Source organism: Lytechinus pictus, chromosome 3 (assembly GCF_037042905.1).
Source record: "Lytechinus pictus isolate F3 Inbred chromosome 3, Lp3.0, whole genome shotgun sequence".
In the NCBI taxonomy this organism is placed as follows: Eukaryota; Metazoa; Echinodermata; class Echinoidea; order Temnopleuroida; family Toxopneustidae; genus Lytechinus; species Lytechinus pictus.
The window spans coordinates 23,009,621-23,025,364 of NC_087247.1; the positions used below are offsets into that span (position 1 = coordinate 23,009,621).

At 35.1% G+C, this 15,744-nt stretch overlaps 1 protein-coding gene across 1 annotated transcript in view; it reads right to left on the reverse strand.

The window, feature by feature from the left end:
- Positions 1-11,202: 11,202 nt before the first annotated feature.
- LOC129255776 (unconventional myosin-Va-like) overlaps positions 11,203-15,744 on the reverse strand; it is a 57,048-nt gene continuing 52,506 nt past the window's right edge. The window contains exon 27 of the mRNA XM_064095929.1: positions 11,203-15,546. Within this exon, the coding sequence (XP_063951999.1) occupies positions 15,307-15,546 (240 nt within the window). The 3' untranslated portion in view covers positions 11,203-15,306. The remainder of the gene's footprint in view (positions 15,547-15,744) is intronic.

Here is a 15,744-nt window from a genome sequence, read left to right on the forward strand (position 1 = left end):
CTCGCGAAACCCGACCAATCGAGAAAAGGGCCCTCTTCATTCCTGAAACGTCGGGTCCAGTTTACCCCACCATTCGAGATAAGAGCCCCCTAAATTTCTGAAAGGTTGTGTCCAATTTACCCAATGTTTTGTGAAAACTGCAGCAAAATTCTCAAATGATCGGGTAAACTGGACCCGACCTTTCGGGAATGAAGGGGGCCCTATCCCTCATTTTCTATGAGTAGTCTCACTTGCTCCTCCGTGTATATTCGAGGCACAGCTGTTAATTTCTTCTACTGCCATTTTATTTATCTCTGACTTGGCTTGTTCCACTCATTTTCAGTTGCATCATGCCGTGCCCTGTCACCATACTGTTGACGATACCCCAAGTATGCAGTATCTAAAACCCACGGATTGATTGAGACAAACACCTTCAAAGCCAGGGTGCTTGGTGATGCAGTTCAGTTCTGCTTGCTCGTACTGGTCCATCAATGCCACTTTATTCTTGTGCCATCACATCAGGTTATCACGTCGGGTGGGGCACTCGCGAAACCCGTCCAATCGAGAAAAGGGCCCTCTTCATTCCTGAAACGTCGGGTCCAGTTTACCCGACCATTCGAGAAAAGGGCCTCTTAAATTTCCAAAGGTTGGGTCTAATTTACCTGATGTTTTGTGAAAAATTGTTGCATTGCATTGAAACCTTGTTGTTAATTTCCACATGCACAATATAACTAGATTGGACTGTAAACTTGCTCTAGAAAATTTCTCAGTCTCTTGAAATCTGTATAAAATAACATCAGAGAATGAGAAAACAAATTTGTATGAATTTAAAACAAGGAATTTAATGAAATAAAATTATGTTTAAACTATGTACATGTAACAAGCTGTGTATTATTCTTGGATCATGTGTCAACAACAATTATTAACTTACACAGTAAATAAGTAGTCAATCCAATTTTTACAAGCTAGCTTGGGGGACAAAATTCAAATATAATGCAATAGAAAAGAATATTCATGAGGATATGCACTGGACAATCAGCATATCTAAGTAATTGTCTTCAATAAATAGATATATACTATTTTTTAAAGGAGTGATAGAGGAGTCTATGTTTTCAATTTCTGTTTGATTTTTATGCAATGCTTTAGGTGATTGCATAGTCCACTATTGAGATCTTGGGGCCCTCACTGCTTCTGAAGAGTTAACGTGTGACAGGTACTTTCCTGTACTGGCACTCGTTCTTTGCTGGTAGATGTGATGTATCTAAAGATAAAAAACACAATGGAAAGAAAAATAATCAGTACAGTGAGTTATTCTACATTTCAGAGTGTTGTAAAATTCTATTTGCACATGAAGAAAAATACATGGGATAGTAAAACTTCTCCCAAGTTCCATGTTTCAATGATTTCAATGACATCATCATTTTTATTACAACATGTGGAGTAAGTTCACTTGGCCTTGAGAATACTTCTGAAATTGATGTTGCTGAGATGAATTTGCCCCCACCCTATAAGTTTATTTCAATAATAAAGACATAGACTATGTATGTTTGCATATCTAGGAGTCTATATTGCACATTATCTGCGTAACATCAGAACATGTGTAGATACAGTTAGACAAAAATTGAAGTTTTTACGGTAAACACCATGTATTTATTCTTTTTCTCCTGAGGATGTTAGCGTATAGAGGACTTTCCCCCGCCAAGCACCGTCGGGCCATGGCATCTTAACCTTGGAGCCAAATCTGATTATTCCCTGTTTTGTCCTGCTGGACAAGCAACAGTTTGCCGTCACTCCTGGAATAATTGGGATTAAAACAAAAAAGGTCAAGAGAACATAATATTAGACATCTTATTGAAAATGAATCATGTTCCTCATTTGAAAGCATGATCATGCAAATCTGCTTTGAATTTACTAGTTTTAAAAATGTAACCATAATAATGGTTTTTCTTGGGGGATTACAATTGAAAAAAAAAAATCTCACACAAAGCCTGGATTGCCATTATTTTACAGTTTCATCTAGAAAAGTTTTTGTGTGTTATAACTGAGAAATGAATCTTAATCCTGGGGTTACAATACTTAAGTATAGGGGAGACAAACACTCTAATCATCTCCACAAGATGTCTTAGATCTGGTTGGCAGTAGGTGTCTTACAGCTTGTTGCCGTTGCTTGCTGCTGCACACTCTATTGACATTTAGCTTGACACTTTGGACACTGACTCTCTGGGTTATCGGGTGTATATTTGGGAGGGGGGGGTCTGGAAGTTGCGTGCGCACTGGGTGTAATGCTCGCTCGTATGCGCAGAGGTGAGCAGGGGCTATATTGGTATATGTTATTGTCTGTATCGCTGGATATATCCTCATTGTGTAACTATTGTTTATTCTACACGGCCTCCCTCTATCCTGAGGATAGCTTGTTCCACAAGAACACAAGGGGCCACCAGTGAGCGAGAGTTGCTGGGGTGTTTATTAGCTGAAGTGTTAGAACTACCCTTTCCTAACCTTTCTTCTCTAACAGCAGGTCTGTTTCTACTCTGTCGTTCTCACTGAGGGGACTTTGTATTGATTGCCAATTTTGGTTAGTGTAACCTATGAGTCCATCTAGCATATCTGAGCAATAAGAGGAAGTTTGCTATCATGCACAATGCCTTAGCCCACTTCTAAAGAGTATTTGACCATTCAGGCCGATGTTTTCTTCGGGGGGGGGGGAGGGCAGAGAAAGTCTGGGAAATGGTAGTAGACATGCCATCTAATTTTAGCTGAGGCATGCCCACAACCTTCTAATGTACAAGTGGACCTATGTTTCTTTGATTGCTGATTTATCTCAGAGTTGGACAGGCGTTTTGTCCCATTTCTAGCTTTTTGGTCAGGTTGAATAAGGTTTCCAGGATTTGTCCCTCGAAAAGGTGAACAGCTAGAGCTTTGAAGCAATGCAATTATGCCTGCACCCCTTCCGGCTGCCAGCCCCTTTGGGACAGGTACTTTTGGGTTTGTGCCTACCACAGGCTCACTTTGAAAAGCCTGTTCATATCAAGCTATTCCTGTACCTCTTCCGATTGTGCAACATGCTTCAAAATCTGTTTCAATTTTAACAGGATAAGTTTTACAGTTCGGATTGGTGTTACATGTAAGTTTGGTGATGTATTAAATTGTTAATGCTACAATACTCATGTCTTTGAGAAATGGGTGAAATTTGGAACCAAGATATTCATTGTTATTTTTTGTTTACTAATTTCTCTCTTTCAGTTTCAATGAAAAGTTCGAATGATTTAAAGGTTTACCCTTCCTGGATTCTAGCAGTTATTTTCAAATATGACAAATCGTGATTTTAAAAGAAATATAATGCATGTACCGTAAGGGCATTATGAATACATATAGATAATACTAAATTTTGATGAGAGCATGTGTTCCTTATTTCAATCAGTTTTCCTTGTGAGGCTGGAGTTACACATAGGATTGCATTGTCAATCATACAATGTTTCCTTTGATATATGAATAGGCACAGTGGACAGTTCAGTCCAAACTGGTTGCTGAAGATGAAAAAATTGGAAGAGATCATTATTTCATCAAGAAACATAAATATGAAAAATTGTTTAACAAAAAAAAAAATATATATATAGCATTACCTCAACCTAGATAATTTTTTTGACAAATCTATCTATGAAACTAAAAATAAAGAACACAGAACTTTGTAACAAGTACGCGGTCCACTGGTTCTATGATAGAAATTCTTGTCATATGCTTTTGTAGTTCTCACAGTCAGTCCGAGCAATCACTTTAATATTTCAAGTAAGTAGAATCGAAATGAAGAGGACCATTGCCATAAACTTGATTACTTTAAAATCCAAATGTACCTTAAAGAAGCACACATTTTTACTGAATTTGGCTTTAAGCTCACTTTGTTAAAACACTGACGATTTCAATGATACTTGTTTAAAATCCCATTGAAGTTTTTTTGTTTTTTTTTTGCAAATTTATGTATTACACAGACTGCTAGTGATCGAAGAAATTTCCTTTGCACTGTGAGTGATTGTAAATACTCTGGATTTGATTTACTAAATGAGATAAGAGAGGTTGGAAAGTATGTAGAAATGATCTCCAGAATACTTCTGCCTTCTGAATAAAGGTATAGTCTGACAAGACTATTATGCTGGTAGTGGATTGAAGCAAAATGTTGCTGAAAATAAAAACCATATTTATTATATAACAAATTGTATATGGAGCACCATTCTTAATGGCAACTCTGAATGCATTGTACTGATCACTGTTGCTCGGAGTGTCAAATAGTGTAGAATTTGCCATTATAGATTTTAATTTTGTTTGTGGTATTGTACTGGACTGATGAGAAAACCTAGGACCAGGATCATGAATGAGTTTTTGATAGGACTTTTTGATTTCTTAATTCATTATCAACCTAAATTTTAAACACTTCTAAAATCACTCATTCGTGCAAACAGCAAATCAGATTTTAAATGAATACTTTGTGACATGATTTGCATCTATAAATAATTTCAGAACTGATACGAAAAATGAATAACATGTCAATACATGAATGAATGAGAAATAGATGCCTCTAACAGCATCTCATAATAAATCATCAGTATGAATGACAGTCCTTGCAAAGACCTTTTCATGAAACTGGACCATGTGTTATGTTCAGCTTCATGTTCAGGAACGAAACCTGACTGAGATACTTAATGAAGAGAATCCATGTATTACCAAACTACAGTAGCGCAGTGTCCTGGATTTGAACCTGGGACCTCTGCACTACCACTGAGCCATCATTGTACAAGTTTATAGAAGGGATTAGGGCAAGAAATTTGCAATCAGTTGTAGCTTGATTAAAATTCTTAAAAAACAATGTTCGTTGTGCAATCGATCGCTAGTCTTATTCATGCAAGAGAAAGTATGATACATTGCTATTGTTTAAAGAAATCTGCCAAATGCTTATTACTGCAAATGATTTTCTTGAAAGACCCCTAAGATTGAAGGATGATATTGTATGATAAAAGACTTTTTATATTTTGTGTTTTGAGAAAGAGAGCTGAGACTTGTACAGTCATGAAAGGTCAAGTTTATCCCATCAAGAAGTTGATTTAAATGAGTAAAGAAAGATAAATACTAAAACTCAGCAATATTTGAAAGTAATGCCATTTTGAATGTCCACAAATGTATATAGTTTTTCTCAAAACTTTCTTATTTGCTGAGTGATCAGTAAAGTCATACTGTGCAGTATACATGTATCTCCTTTGGTCAGGTCATGTTTGAAAAGGAGTGTCAGAAATTAAAAACTACATAACACACTTTGATGCTTGATACATTTAGTTGGATTCAATATAATCTTTGGTTTTACTGTAAATTTTAAACATGGATAGAAGGACTTCAGAGATATGAAGAGAAAGGGGGGGTGTTGAGGTAATGAAACTTGAAAGGAATTGGGATAAAGAGGGGAAAATGACGGCCTCAATGATATGAGCCAGGATATCTCATTGTATTGTTTGTGTACTATTTGCAAGTCATTTTGAAAATCTCAATTGAAAGCACTTTCACGTGGGGGGGGGGGAGAAATATTTGATGTATAACATGTGCACCTCTCTATACTGATAAATACTGATGAAAATAAAAAAAATTTATAGGGATGTCATTGTTCTGTAAATGGAAATATTAAAATCATGAAATAAATATTGAGTCTTGCTTTTGGTCTTAATTATGGTAGTTGGTGTTTGTGTACAAATAATCTCTCTCTCTTACTCCTTTATTAGTTTTACAAGCCCCCTGCCCTCCACATAAAAAGTTCTGCCCTTTAGTGTCATTTCAAAATCATATTATTTTAATTGGTACAGGGGCAGCTAACATGCTTAAAGGACCACTATGACGAGATAGGGTGCTATACATCGGGTGATTTTCAGTTCGATTTTGGTGATTGGTATCAGTGTTCGAAGCACAAATTGACTTCCATAGGTCCAACACTGAATCTGACTTTCTAACAATGGTCAAAATCACACTGATAACACAAAACTTTGTGATTCTTTTCTAAGAACAGTGTTATTTTTGTTTTGGTGCTGTGCTCATGAAGATTCTGCCCAACACCAAAAGGTCAAAACTGAGATGGAAATCACCATCTGCACATCAAAATAAAGTAATCCAAATAATAATCAGAGGGTTGATATTGTTGATTTCCCAGAATATGGAAGAGCAATTCCTCACGTTTTGATTGATGTATTAATCATACCAATGAAACCATGCTAGGTTAAATGAATTAATCTGGATAGCAATGATCGCAGATTCCATTTTATCTGAGGTTGGGTAAATGTCTAATGTGAATGGAAATTTGCTCTTTCACATTCTGGTAAATTATTATTTATTTTAAATACTCTTTTAAAGACATTGATCAACAAAAGAATCCTGAACTTTTGTGTGAGTTGATATAATTCATCTGGATGAAAAAGAACATGAATTTGTGCAGACACTTTCAAGATATCTGTGACTGAAAAATCATTTTAATTTGTCTGCAGATAAAAAAGGTGAAGAATAAAATTGAGATATTAAGTTAATATGTTAATAAATAGTTAAGGGTGATAATGACAATTATGATTGTGGTGATAACGATAATGATGATGAGAAGGCAAATGAGAATGGTCATGGCGATGATGACGATGATTATATTGGTTGTGGTAGTGATGGTGGTGATGATGACAATGATGATGGTGATGATGATGATAGTGACTATGATGGTTGTGGTAGCGCTGATGATGATGTAGTAACATATTCAGAGCAAACCCACTCTTCAAAGTGATAAAAGTCACATGTAAGAATAATTGAGATCCTATAAAAACAGGAGGTATTGTGCAATAACCTATTGACATTAACGTTATTGGTCAACCAAGGGACCCTACATGATCAAATGGAATATCCCACAAAAACCTGAGACATTGTCTACTAGCCCAACTCCCTAGAAGATCAATTCGTTGCACAATATCCTGATTTTGTATAGACTAGTTACTCATGGACAATTTTCGGTCAACTGACCGTTCATTTCTTTCATTATGATAGGCAGATTTCAAAGCAAAATATTACGTAAGCTTGCCTTACATAGCAGGATGAAGAAATTGAATAGACTAGGTGACTAGAATAGCACACCAATGAACACTTTATGAAGGTATTTGTTGCATTCCTACTTTGAATGCATATCATAGCATGTTGCACAATGTATTTGGCAAACTGTGAAAACCAGTCGGACGTGGACGCGTTGTTGTTTTTTGTGGATGTAAATGAAAACCACAATTCAAAAGAATATATGAATAATCAAGACATCAAAGTTGGTGCTTATCTCATTAGATTTTAAACCACCATGTCACTTTAGTACAAATGACCTTCGTCTGATCATGCGTAGAACTTTTGATCATGCGCAGAAAAGAACTAAGAACTGGCTTATTGCACAATATTAATGGTAAATCATCAAGTATTGTTGCAGGCTTATTTGTACCTTCAGGTTTTCGTTTGTTGAACTTCTATTCAATTCACTTGGGCATTCTTTTCACTTCAATTTAGTTTCAATAGATACTTGTGTTCTTATTCATCACATCAGTCATTGTTCTTCTTCTGTAGTCATCTTCATTCCTTTCCTATTCAGATGTGTTCATTCATTCCATCCTCACATCTGGTTCCTTTGTTAAACATTGCTCAACCATCCAGGTCATTTACCTATCCTCATCCCTTATTCTTTCTTTCTCATTGGTTAGATTATGAATTGGGTTATTCCATTTAAGTTTATAGGTTTTTCTATTTTATCCCAGTTCATTGGTTAACTTTAGGTTAATTTACATTGTGTTCAAGTCGAATAGACAATCTTGCCCCCCCCCCTGAAAATGGTCTGGTCTTTTGTTGTGCATTCTTCATTACATATTAATCACCCAGGTTTGCATAATATTATGCAATAACCAATTGGACCCTTCATAATCAGATGGAGGATTGTGCAATATTGCGCAATAACCAATTGGACCCGACATGATCAGATGGAGTATTACGCAATATTGCGCAATAACCCTACATGGTCAGATGAAGTATTGCGCAATAACCAATTGGACCCTGCATGATCAGATGGAGTATTGCGCAATAACCAATTGGACCCTACAGGATATGATGAAGTATTGCGCAATATTGCGCAATAACCGATTGGACCCTACATGATCAGATAGAGTATTGCGCAATATTGCGCAATAACAAATTGGACCCTACAGGATATGATGAAGTATTGCGGAATATTGCGCAATAACCAATTGGACCCTACAGGATATGATGGAGTATTGCGCAATATTGCGCAATAGGACCCTACAGGATATGATGAAGTATTGCGCAATATTGCGCAATAACCAATTGGACCCTACATGATCAGATGGAGTATTGCGCAATATTGCGCAATAGGACCCTACAGGATATGATGAAGTATTGCGCAATATTGCGCAATAACCGATTGGACCCTACATGATCAGATAGAGTATTGCGCAATATTGCGCAATAACAAATTGGACCCTACAGGATATGATGAAGTATTGCGCAATATTGCGCAATAACCAATTGGACCCTACAGGATATGATGGAGTATTGCGCAATATTGCGCAATAGGACCCTACAGGATATGATGAAGTATTGCGCAATATTGCGCAATAACCGATTGGACCCTACATGATCAGATAGAGTATTGCGCAATATTGCGCAATAACCAATTGGGCCCTACATGATATGATGAAGTATTGCGCAATATTGCGCAATAACCAATTGGACCCTACAGGATATGATGAAGTATTGCGCAATATTGCGCAATAACCAATTGGACCCTACAGGATATGATAAAGTATTACGCAATATTGCGCAATAACCAATTGGGCCCTACATGATAAGATGGAGTATTGCGCAATATTGCGCAATAACCAATTGGACCCTACAGGATATGATGAAGTATTGCGCAATATTGTGCAATAACAAATTGGACCCTACAGGATATGATGAAGTATTGCGCAATATTGCGCAATAACCAATTGGACCCTACAGGATCAGATGGAGTATTGCGCAATATTGCGCAATAGGACCCTAGAGGATATGATGAAGTATTGCGCAATAACCAATTGGACCCTACAGGATATGATGAAGTATTGCGCAATATTGCGCAATAACCAATTGGACCCTACAGGATATGATGAAGTATTGCGCAATATTGTGCAATAACAAATTGGACCCTACAGGATATGATGAAGTATTGCGCAATATTGCGCAATAACCAATTGGACCCTACAGGATCAGATGGAGTATTGCGCAATATTGCGCAATAGGACCCTAGAGGATATGATGAAGTATTGCGCAATATTACGCAATAACCGATTGGACCCTACATGATCAGATAGAGTATTGCGCAATATTGCGCAATAACCAATTGGACCCTACAGGATATGATGAAGTATTGCGCAATATTGCGCAATAGGACCCTACAGGATATGATGAAGTATTGCGCAATATTGCGCAATAACCAATTGGACCCTACAGGATCAGATGGAGTATTGCGCAATATTGCGCAATAGGACCCTAGAGGATATGATGAAGTATTGCGCAATATTACGCAATAACCGATTGGACCCTACATGATCAGATAGAGTATTACGCAATATTGCGCAATAACCAATTGGGCCCTACATGATAAGATGGAGTATTGCGCAATATTGCGCAATAACCAATTGGACCCTACAGGATATGATGAAGTATTGCGCAATATTACGCAATAACCAATTGGACCCTACAGGATCAGATAGAGTATTACGCAATATTGCGCAATAACCAATTGGGCCCTACATGATAAGATGGAGTATTGCGCGCAATATTGCGCAATAACCAATTGGACCCTACAGGATATGATGAAGTATTGCGCAATAACCAATTGGACCCTACAGGATATGATGAAGTATTGCGCAATAACCAATTGGACCCTACATGTTCAGATGGAGTATTGCGCAATATTGCGCAATAGGACCCTACAGGATATGATGAAGTATTGCGCAATAACCGATTGGACCCTACAGGATATGATGAAGTATTACGCAATATTGCGCAATAACCAATTGGACCCTACAGGATATGATGAAGTATTGCGCAATATTGCGCAATAACCAATTGGACCCTACAGGATATGATGAAGTATTGCGCAATATTGCGCAATAACCAATTGGACCCTACATGATCAGATGGAGTATTGCGCAATATTGCGCAATAGGACCCTACAGGATATGATGAAGTATTGCGCAATATTGCGCAATAACCGATTGGACCCTACATGATCAGATAGAGTATTGCGCAATAACCAATTGGGCCCTACATGATAAGATGGAGTATTGCGCAATATTGCGCAATAACCAATTGGACCCTACATGATCAGATGGAGTATTGCGCAATAGGACCCTACAGGATATGATGAAGTATTACGCAATATTGCGCAATTACCGATTGGACCCTACATGATTAGATAGAGTATTGCGCAATATTGTGCAATAACCAATTGGACCCTACATGATAAGATGGAGTATTGCGCAATATTGCGCAATAACCAATTGGACCCTACAGGATAAGATGGAGTATTGCGCAATAACCAATTGGACCCTACAGGATATGATGAAGTATTGTGCAATATTGCGCAATAACCAATTGGACCCTACATGATCAGATGGAGTATTGCGCAATAGGACCCTACAGGATATATACTTTATTTCTCTCTCTATCTTGCTTAACTAAATTATGTATTGCCCAATAGCTTGATTTTGCAATATTACAATTATATCAATAATATACAAAAAATGTACATTTATGAGTAAATTTACAATGTAGCACACTCACAAAGCATTTTTAGTGTATGTCATTTTATTTAGGAATGAAACCATATTTTATATAAAAATAATGAAAATATTGTATGATGACTTCTGAATAGTGATTGGGTGACATCAGTTCCCTTATTTACATAACCCTGTGTGTGCATATGACTATTTTGTGGAATTACGCAAAACTTAAAAATTATGTAACTTTCTAATTATATATTTGATTTGATAAAATTGTAATTTTTTCATTCCCTCCCCCCTCTATTGATTCAACTTACATTTAATGGCCTTTTGGCCTTGCCCCATGCGCAGTATATCTCTCTTAGTCAATTCTGAAAGGTCATGTTTGAAAATAAAAACCATAAGACACTTTGATATTTGCTACATTTAGGTGCATTTAATGGAGTCTTTGTTTTTTTACTGTAAAAACAATCTTTTGAACATGTACACCACATATACTTTTACCACTTAAAGCTGCTATACATTATCTCTTTTCAAGTCATAATATCTACACCAAAATATATCTAACATGATTCACCTGCGAGGCTCAAAAGTATATCTCCACCCCAAATTGTGAGAAAAATTATTTATTAGTTGAATGGTAATATACCAATTGAGAAATAAAATATAATGATCTACAATCTATTTCACCAATTTTTATTGAAAGCCATATTATCATAAAGAAATTTAGTCATTTAAATCACATAATAAGTAGATTTAAGAGAATAATAATACTAAAGAATTCATTTCATATTGACTCTTTCACACACCATTCCCCATCAATAAACACAAACAAAAAGAAATTTCTATCCTACAACATAAAAAGAATTGATTGAGGAAAATGTAAAGCATTTTTCAAAATTAACAACACATACAAAGATAACTATAAATGACTAAAAGAAATCTTTGATCATCAGCAATTGGCAGGTTTGTTAACATTTTCATGGATTGATAAAAATACACATTTTGCATTACAACTATTTGTAAAGTGCAGACGAAAACTCACAAATGCTCATCAATAATGACAAATTTCTAAATGTTTGTATTCTTTTCTGAAGTTTGAATGAAAGACTGCTTTGCTTTACATTAATAACTATTTCATATTGGAAATCACAAATTCATAGAGATATCTGTGTTTGCAATTAATAATTCTTAGAATTTTGTCAAATAAATCAATCATTGAGCTATTGATTAGCACAGAATTGACTACTACTGTATTGCAATTTCACAGCAAATAATTAATATGGTGTGCAATTACATGATCTTGTGTTTGGCAAAATTGATATATTTGTTTCTTTTACTGGTGATGTACAACACAAAACATTATTTTATACTTTTGCCATGCTTTACATCTACATAATGAATAATAAGAAAAAATTGCAAAGATATAGTGGAATTAAATGTACATTCATTTTTCATACAAGTTGTCAAGAATATACTTGGCTACAGAAAACAATGATACTATAGATATGAATACAAACTGATTTTCATAAATCTGGGAGCGCTTTCCTTACAAATTAAGATTAATGGATCTACAAAGATCCAAACATGAGGAGTACTGTGTTTCCATGATTCCATATTAATGTTACAAGAGGGAAAAAATCGCAACAGTTTAATGTCCATGTAAATCAAGTTATGATATTATTAATCTCAGAATGTTGCCGTTTCTTTTTTTTAGGGGGGTGGGTTAGAGAAATATACATGAAGGAAATACCATCGAGTTATATACTTATAAAATGTACAAATTTCAATTTGTATTGATAAATTTGAATAACAATGGTTTTACAAATATTGCTATGAACTAAATAAAACTTGCTACAAATAAATTCAAATCATAATATAAAATAAATATACAGATGTTCAGGATTCTAACAAATATACCTTCTCATTTGCAGCCATTATTCACAACATATCTATGTGTTTTATTATGTCAAAATTCTCAGAATGATTGGGCGAGAAAATAATGTAGTGCTGTTAACTCAAACTTCACATCAAGTTCATATTGTGGCAACCATCTTATAAAAAATACTCTTTCTGCAACATATACATTTAGGGTCATAACTCTGAACATAACACAGCCAATTACGGGTGCTACTGTCACAATGAGTACAAACATGATTTCTTTTCAGAGTTCAATACAGATCCAATATCATAAAAATCCTTGTAACAAGAAATGACTTTTCTCACTTATTTCCAAGTTTATAATTCATAATCATTCATAAATAGAGTTGTCCAATTTACAGACTAAAACCGATTCCCCAATCTACATCTACCTCTGCATCTGATCATCAATCATTCATGATAAAGAAACCATACATGAATCAATAAAATTTCCAAAGACAACAATCTAAAATGAAAAAGAAAAACTGAATATATACATTAATTCTGGAATGCATTGTGGTACAATGGTGTCAAGAGAGAAAGAGAAAAGGAAAGAGAGAGAAAGACATGAAAGAGCAAGGGAGTCGGGAGAAAAAAGCCAGCAATATACAAGGAAAAAGAGAGGGATGTTAGAATAGAAATTACTGGTATGAGTCCACAGTATACTGAACACAACAAGATAATGTTGATCTTTTTCTGTCAAATAAACACAAAAATAGACGATTAAATGGAAGCACTGTGTTACCCCATGGCAATTGATAAACAAAATTATGAGTCAACCTCTAAACACAATATAAACATGAGAACATGATCACAATAAACAATTATTACAAATTACAAATGTGAATAAATATGACATGGTAATACAGGACAACAACAAGCATGTAATCTGTGCCGATATTGTGATATTTGGAACAACATTGCAAAATCCCCAAATGCATTCATTGTGAATATATGTAAGTGCCCACTTCCATACATAATCTGACATCTATGTCCAGTAGAACTAAGGTGCATTTGTCAATACAGTGAAGTGATAAACCTGTCCTATGTTTGTTCCATTGCTTCTATATTGCAATTATGAGAATCACAGACTTTTATTAAGGACTATAGGATATACATGTAGGCAACATCAATGACGAAAGCACGTTTCTTGTAAAGTAAATGTCATCTATATAATTCTATAATGCTCTATGAATTCGGGTACACATTACAAAGTAAAAGAAAAATCATCAAACTAAAAAAAATCAAGTTACATCTATATACCTTATTCATTTGAACATTGCTCATTAATTCAATACATATAATTGCCAAATGTTAGTTGTAGTCTTTTTCTTGGACAAAATATCAAAACATAATTTGAGGAAAATCTATTAATTAATATTTGAGTGTGGGGAAAGGATTCTGTCATCCTAATAACTTTTTTCATTAATTATTTGTCATCACTGGACCCTATTACATGAACAAAAATACAATTGATTGTACAATCAAGCATAATTTTTAGTTAATGGCAACCATATAAAAACAAAATTACAATCAATCATAAATATCAATTGTATCTCTTAATGTAACAGGGCCCTTTTTATTTTTCAATTAAATACACTATGAATACCTGTTGTGAGCTCCTGAGGTAAAACTCTCTTTAAATAAGACATTATTTTCATTATTATCATAAATATACATGAAATAGTGCCAGAACATATTCCACACTCTCAGAAGGCAAATGAAAATAAGTTTCCACAAAAAAATATGAAAGATACAAGTCCCAAATGAAAAAAAACCTCATAGATATTGAGCCACCTAAAGAGTGAGATTATTTCTACTGGCAAATCGTTTGGATTATATTTTCAAATAAATATATATTCATCCTGATTAGTTCTATGACTAGAAATCCACAACAAATTTCAAAACAAATAGGCAAGCATAACTACTCCTAGAAATCATATCTTAATATCTGCTAAAACACAGATCAAGCTACCTAGAATGCTTTCCACCGAATAAAGCTTATCCTGTATAAATATTTCCTTTTAAAACATGCTTATATTCTCGCCTCAGCAAATTCGTATGTGATGAGTTTAAAAGTCTATTATTGTCCTGTATTCCATATTCGCAAAGATATATCTCTAAAAGAATGATCTGAAATAGGCAACAATAGATTGTAAATGGCATGATTACAAAAGAAACAATAATACCGTTTGTAAAATCATCTACAAGTCATGTTATAGCTTTGAAAAAGAAAATATGAATATATTGTTGCTGATTTACACTCTGAAAAGTCAATGATCTTTGGAAATATCTTTGATTAGATGATGAATGTCTCTTCTCTTCCCCAAATGAATGTACAGACATTCCAAATGTAGCTTTTAGGATTGGTGAGCTGCTATAGCAATATCCAGACAGATCAGAATACAATACTTTGGTATATACCATCAAGCACTCGGGGTCATCCTCACAAGAGTATTTTTCCTGTTGTGACACTAACTTAGTACCTAATCAGATCCATGTGTGAATAATCCTGATACTCGTAGAATGAAATATTAATCATCAAACACACTAGTGTAAAGTCTCTTGTGAACACCTACGTAGGGTTGCATGTTCAGAGCTTTTTAAGAAAGTCCAGGTGAAACGTGTCAGGTATCGTGATCTCGTTCAACTCTACGCTTGAAGGGTTGTATGGGAACGTGACAGGGAATGTGTGCTTGGCGTCGATAAGAAGCTGTGATTCTCGCTTCGGGTCATCTCGGGTAACAAGACGCGACTGGACTTTGCGGATGAATGCGATCTCAGTTCTCTTCTCGTATTCATCCGGCGTGTAAAGATTCAGAATCTTGATGATCTGAAGAAAAGAAATAGATCATCTTCCTGATTAATTAAAGTTAGATTCAAACATAAGCCAACAATATATAATGCATAGGGTACAGTCAAGAACTCACATTGGTTCATTCTTTACCATAAAAACCTAAAAAGTTACAATTTACATCTTACAAATACATTACAATAGCGTTTCTTAAATATAACAAAAAGCAAACAATTT